This window comes from Centroberyx affinis, unplaced genomic scaffold (assembly GCF_046629955.1).
Source record: "Centroberyx affinis isolate AG114_WGS23_722 - 3 ecotype Tasmania unplaced genomic scaffold, CSIRO-AGI_Caff_v1 ptg002651l_1, whole genome shotgun sequence".
Classification (NCBI taxonomy): Eukaryota; Metazoa; Chordata; class Actinopteri; order Beryciformes; family Berycidae; genus Centroberyx; species Centroberyx affinis.
The window spans coordinates 33,055-40,025 of NW_027280843.1; the positions used below are offsets into that span (position 1 = coordinate 33,055).

A 6,971-nucleotide genomic window follows, 5' to 3' on the forward strand; every position below is an offset into this window, starting at 1 on the left:
TCCAGATGTGTGGTGTGTGTCTGTCATGCTGTAGAATAATGTTCTTTGCACTCATACAGTTTTTGACGTCTTAGCTGCGGATTAGAAATGTCCTTTGGTCGTGGTCTGACTTTAACCTCTCCTCCTCTCTCTCTCTCTCTCTCTCTCTCTCTCTCTCTCTCTCTCTCTCTCTCTCGAAGTTAAAGGGCCAGTGGACCCCGATTAGAATGCAGAGGAGGAAGGCTCTGCTGCAAATTGAAAACATATTGATTCCCCTCATGCTCAGAGGGAGGAAGAAAGGGAGAGAAAGGATGGGAGAGAGAGAGAGAGTAAGGCAGTTGCCCAGTGCCAGTAGCAACTTGTGTGTATGTCTGGTCTCTCATATCCACACACATGCTTTTTTTTTTTCCATACTAACATCCCAGGGGTTGAGGGCTCTGTGGTCACCATGGTAACGGGGTCAGGGCAGTGGCTGTATACGTGTGTGCACATGTGCGCGCATACTTGTCATGTCCAGCTGTGGTAGGGAGAGGCCATGGGACGCCAATGAGACAGGACAGCACAAAACACATACAGATGTGCTGACTGCACAGTTTCCATGGGAACAGGCCCCTCCCCTCCATCCCTCCCTCCCCTCTTCCCTCCCTCCATCGCTCCTCATTGCTCTTGCAAAAGCCTGACAAGCCCGGCTCATACGTCTCGCTGCGTCTTAATGTGTGTCCATGCATTCCTGGTAGAGCTCTCACATCAGCCACAGCTCAATCTATCTTGTTCTGAGTGCATGTGTCACTGCCTCAGAGTGTGTGTGTGTGTGTGTGTATGTGTGTGTGTGTGTGTGTGTGTGGATATTAGTATGTGTGGGATGCCTCTCATTCTTTAATCAAAGATGAGGGCGAAGAGAGGAGAGAGTGAGGGGGGTGGTGGATGTTATCAAACAGAGTGGCTCTCTCTCTCTTCCGTACACACAAATGAACAGTAACATGCACGTGCACACACACACACACACACACACACACACACACACACACACGCACACACACACACACACACACACACTAACTACACGCACACTAAATCAGTTCCTGTCAACAGTGTACCAGCAATGAAGGTGATTGTCTGTGAACACACACATGCTTAAATGCTTGCCCTGTGTGTGTATGTGTGTGCGTGTGTGTGTGTGTGTGTGTGTGTGCGGGACTGTTACAACTACTAGAGTTGATTATAAAGTATATCCTCATCTTGTCCCCTATTCACAAGCTGCCATCCTATGGTTGTCCGATGACACTGCAAGTTCCACAAATTACTATATATGTACATAGTGTCTGTGTGTGTGTGTATGTGTGTGTACGTGTGTGTGTCATACATGGGTCAAATAGTATTTGCAAATCATTCTTAGTATTTGATTCAGCCTGCTTTGAGTCTCATATCATCATTCAAAACCTGAGTTTATGCAGAGAATGACAAAAGGCTAAAAAAAAAAGATTTTCAACTATTTTGCCCACATCTGTTAAAATAGATTAAAATGTAAAACCAAGAGTAAATTGTCAAAAAGGTAAATGATACTTTCTAAATGTCGTAGGCTGATGATCCCCTTATCAATCATGACCGTGTTCAGCCATTACTGATCGAAATTCACCGTTCCATGGCATGTTGCTGCCCTCTGGTGGACAGGAAGAGTAAATAAAACTCAAGTCAGCTGGGCTGTTTTGTTTTCTAAAATCACTGAATCACTTTATCAGCACATTTAATCTTCAAACACAAAAGTCATAAGCATAAAGCAAAAATAACGGCAAAACAGCATCACATCAAAACAAAAACTAAAGCCAAAGATGCATCACTCAATAGTGAGAAAAAAAATGGATCAGTTCCTAAAACTTTGCAACAGACTAGCGTTGGGGTGGGACATCTTGATTGTGTCTAAAATGATTATGTTAAAATTATTGAGTGTATTAATGAATAGACAGCTGGCTAATACAATCAGAGCTGATTTAAAACCTTCATGGATATTCCGTAGTGACATAAGCCATCGCCATGCACAAAATAAAACACCTAAACAAATGTGCTTTCTCCCTAATTTAAAAGTCGACGCTATCAGTGGATAACTAAGACCTTAATATACACTACTCCTTGAAAAAAACAGAGGAGGTCTGGTCTGGCTTTGAAGCGCAGACGGATGCAGACTGTGTGAAACCTCTCGCTCCGCCTGGATGCTTCCTTTGAGCGCTCTCTGCTGATTTACGACAGTTCCTCAAACATACATCCACCCGGCTTTACGGCAGGGAGTTTGATTCACACTAGCAGAGGCAAACATCTGCGAAAAGGTACATCAAAAAAACACCCTGGACAGCTTTTGTTTTATTCCGCTTGTATAAAAACTACTGTCTCATTGCGTCTCGCAGTATTGCCTTTTGATAAAGTCGCCAGTGCTTTTGCGAGTGGCTAACCACAGCTAACGTTAGCCTTTACAGTAGCTAGCTCTCACACATAACGTTACTACACTATTAATAGTGAAACAAACTTCGTCTGCTGGACAGTTTACCAGACACTCTGACTGCTTGAATGGCTGTTTTGTAGCTAGTTTGTGTCACATGTACATACGGCATAGCTATACAATTTCTAAAGTGTGTTGGCTGTCTTTTGGAGAAATTGAAAGTCAAAATTCCTCCAGTTTACAGTTTATATTATCAGCGTTGTCATATCATAGTAACACGGATCCTGTGGATGTGTTGGCTGGCTAACGTTGCTTGTTCGCCCAGCCCAGGTGATGCGCATCGGCCTGCCCGGTGCAGAGACTTTGCAAGGCGGATCGCTGAGAGCTTTGATTGTGGTGAGTGTGTGTATTTGCCTTGCATCTGATACACGCGATGCTCCATGCAGCATGCAGATGTGACAGCACACTGATTTCATTTGGGATGGTTTGCTGATAATTGGTTTAACTCTATGCCGTGCTCCCGTGTGTTTTGGCACACGTTTTTGGCTGTTTCTCACCCTCTTGTGTTTCCACTCTGCTGCCTTTAACCCCCCCCCCCCAGACGGTGCTTGTGAGTGTGTTGATGTTCCAGCTGCTGAGGACTGTTGGACTGAGGGCTTTTTCCATGGCATCTGAGACGTACACATCGGGCACGCACTCCGCAGCCTTCGTCACCTGTCCCAATGACACGGTGGCTAAGGATTTGGCCAGGTGACACCATCAGTAACATCCCAACCCTGTTTTAGAGGGTGCCAATGCACCGGTGTTGGGCTTACAGCCAAATCACTTCTTGGAGTTGGAATTGGAATTGCAGCCTGGTCTAAGGAAACAGAACTGGAATTGAATTGGAATGATAGGAAACAGAACTGAATTCCATCAAACCAATCCACTTTTAAGAGTGTTTGTCTTAACTCGCTAAGCATTATTCAGTCAGGAGAGACTAGGGAATGCTCGAGTGAAAAAGTTTATTCATGACATGAAACAAGATGTAAACTTTGGCGTAAGCTCCATGGAGGAACTCCTCCCATTCGTGAAGTTAGGAGTACATCCGGGATAGACGTAGGAATTAGGACGTCCCCCTGGGGAGTTCCTCTGGAGCCTGGACATTGGTGATGATGGGCTGGTGGAGGGACGAAGGTAAGCACAGCGACTGGAATGACAGCAGCATACGGCATAGATCTGAGAGAAGGGCAATAGCATAGAAGGTGACGTGTATATACTCCCGTCACTTTTCAAAGAGCCGATTGGCTCTTTGAAAAAGAGAGGGAGGTGATGGCTAACTCTGAGTGGTTCTCTGGAAAAAGAGGGAAAGTGTTCACCAACTCTGATTGGGTAAAGAGAAAGCATGAATGAATGATAAGTAGTCTTCCTGATTGAAATTACGCAATACTTCACTAAATCAAACATTATGAATCAAAGAATCAGTTAAATCAAGTACACTCAATCATTATGTAGCCTATGTATTATGATTACATATACATCTTATGATATTCAATATTGATCATATATAACACTACATTTAATCTGAGATATATGGTAAAAAAAACAAAAAAAAAACATGGAATTTCACAGATTTTCACTGAAATTCCTGAAATTTCAATGGAATTTCTTGAAAATTCAATTCCAGTTCTGTTTCCTGTAGGGTTTTTTCCAAGTTCCATTTGAATTCCATTTCCAAAATTTTAATTTTAGTTTTAGCTATTTTTTATCTTCATAATTTTATAGTTTTATATCTAATTATATTGCCTTATATCTTTCCTGCACTATTTGTATTACCTTATTACTTTTCCTGTACTTTGTTCTGCCAATTGCTTCTGTGACACCCAAATTCCCCCTAGGGGATCAATAAAGTGGAATCTTCTCTTATCTTATTTCCAGTTCCTCAGTTGAATTGGAATTGATGAGTTCATTCATGAATTGACCGCCAACCCTGAAACACACATATACCTTCTTCATGTTTTCACTCACTTGTGTCTGATGAATGGTGTTCTTCTATCACACAGGGGCATTGTGGAGAAGAAGCTGGCTGCTTGCGTCAACATTGTCCCCGCCATCACATCTGTGTAGGTTTGGAGCGTTGGTCAGACACAGCGGCTTTTCACTCTCAGTCAAGCCAAGTTTACAGAGTGTTTTAACACACACTGGACTGTCACAGTGCTTTAGAGTAAACAAAGGACACAAATACAGATTAAAAAACAGTGGTAGTAGAACAAGTACATCACCAGCTCCAAGAAAAAGTGCCAGAGCTTGTGTGTGAGTGTGCATGTGTGCATATGTGAATGCTTGTGCATGCCCACATGCATTAGTGTACGTATGTGGATATGATAAAGAGTTGGGTTGAAATTGGTTTGTTTCAGAAATCGGAGAGTTAAGTTTCAGAGAGAGCAGACATTAAACCATTACTGCATTGGCAATCACTAGCTTTGTGTTATGATGTACAAAACAGATGAGGATGAATTATGTGGGCTCTGTAGTAGCTACTGCGTACTAATCCGTACTGATCACTGCTAATCTATAGTGATTCAAACAGGCTTATTAGGAATGTGTGTCTTTTATCAGTAGATGACAAACTGTTGTCTTCCTCTCCTTCTGTCTTCCTGTTCCTCTCAGATATGAATGGCAGGGGAAGATTGAGGAGGACAGTGAGGTTCTGCTGGTGAGTGTTCTTATTAATTATTATCATTATCATCTTAGGCTGCATTATATCATATGATAGTAAATACAGCTGTTTCTATAACATAGCGCTTTTTAATACTACTACAACTATTGTTACTACAACTGCAGTACAGTACTACTACCTCAACTACTACTATTACCACCACTACTGCTGTTACAACTACCACTACTACCAATATTAGTACAAAACTATTTCTACAACTACAATTGTTACTAACACTTATGCTGCTAAAATTGTTACAGCAGCTACTACTACCACAAGTACTACTACTACTACTACTGCTACTACTACTACTACTACAAAAACTTCCAAAAAAAATCCACTGCTATTAATGATTACTACAACCACTATTACAACTACTACTACTACCACTGCTAAAGCCATTACTTCTACAACTGTCAATAACTATATTTGTAAAGTGCTTTTTTTTAACAAAGTCACAAAATGAACATATTAGCAAGAGAAGCAAATCAAACATTCAGCATTCAGAACTAGCTTTGCAACGGTAATGTTATCGTAACGGCTTTGAACTGTAGTTTGGGACACAGAATTATTTGCCGGACCCCTTTCTGGCAAGTTTTAATAAGCCTGGCTGTAAATGATGTAAATGTTTTAAAGCGCAAATCAGCACTGAATCACTATTTTTTTGGGCTGTAAACATGGTTATATGGTTTTTATATAATGAATAGCATTAACAGTGTATTTTGCTCTTGCTCACGCCCCACTCTACTTTTCGCATCTTTCAAAATTGTGTACATTGTGGATTTTTTTTTTTTTTTTTTTTTACACACTCTTTAAAGACACCTGCTGTTACTCCTGTAATCTCATCAAGTATCTGATGAAGTCTGTGCAGTCATACCAGAATGCATCTGTCAGGCTGACCAGTGTTTTTCTCCTGTTCAGATGATAAAGACCAGAAGTTCCAAGGTGCCGGCTCTTGCTGAATACGTGCGGTAAGTTATTTATTTTTATTTTTTTTCACAAAATAGGGAAAACACTTTGCTCAACTAGAGAGGCACACTGTATTGATTAATTAGTGTTGTGTATATGTATTGTGTGTGTATGTATATGTGTGTGGATTCACCTCCTTGCTCTCCACTCAGTTAATGTGTTCAGATGACTCATGTTTGAGTGAGCGTGTGTGTGCACATGAGTATGGCTGGTGTGTGTGTGTGTGTTGATGTGTGTGTGTCTGTGCACTCAGATGACTCACAGCTGTTTGTTTTCCACTCCAGCTCTAACCATCCTTATGAAGTGGCTGAGGTCATCAGCCTGCCCATCGACCAGGGCAACCCGCCCTACCTCAAGTGGATCGGAGAAATCGTTCCCGAATGAGGAGGAAGAGGTGGATGGATGGATGGATGGATGAGTGGATGTATGAATGAATGTGCAAAACGTGAAATTTCGCATACCTTTTCCCTTTTTTCAAACACACATTCATTGCTTCAAAAGCTACAATGTTGGACTAGTCTGTTGGGTATTATCCTCGGCCTGTAATGGCTCCAAAGTGCCCTTCTTGTGCTTCTTTGAGCTAAACACAGACATTTTCAACAACATTTTTCTTTTTCTGTTTTGCACTGTTTTGGCATCAACCATCTCTGTTTGAGGCTGATCAGTGATGGATTTTTCCTTCTAGTATTTAACCTCTAGGGGGCAGCATTGGTCAGTCAGATCCAGAGTTAACCAAGTCTGCAAGGTTGGAGAATAAAATGTGCCACAGCTTTCTTTGAGTCGTTAGGACATGCCATTAAAGTATGTAGGTTGAACAGACTTTTACTGGATATTTGATTTCTTGAGTGAAAGACTGAAGCATTTTGAATAAAAGTGGAGGATGTGTAAAACATT

The 6,971-nt window shown here is 41.6% G+C and overlaps 1 protein-coding gene across 3 annotated transcripts; it reads left to right on the forward strand.

Moving 5' to 3' along the window:
* The first annotated feature begins 2,217 nt into the window (after nt 1–2,217).
* Nucleotides 2,218–6,971, forward strand: LOC139657287 (protein CutA homolog). 3 transcript variants are annotated; one of them, XM_071535070.1, is made up of 7 exons: nt 2,218–2,300; nt 2,741–2,806; nt 3,012–3,160; nt 4,453–4,512; nt 5,060–5,105; nt 6,030–6,079; nt 6,362–6,971. In XM_071535070.1, the coding sequence occupies exons 2-7, from the start codon at nt 2,744–2,746 to the stop codon at nt 6,459–6,461; spliced, it is 468 nt and encodes a 155-aa protein (XP_071391171.1). In that variant the 5' UTR covers nt 2,218–2,300; nt 2,741–2,743; the 3' UTR covers nt 6,462–6,971. The 3 variants fall into 3 exon arrangements, with proteins under 3 accessions (XP_071391171.1, XP_071391170.1, XP_071391172.1); XM_071535069.1 differs by having other exon boundaries at nt 2,227–2,300; nt 2,736–2,806; XM_071535071.1 differs by lacking the exon at nt 2,741–2,806 and having other exon boundaries at nt 2,253–2,300.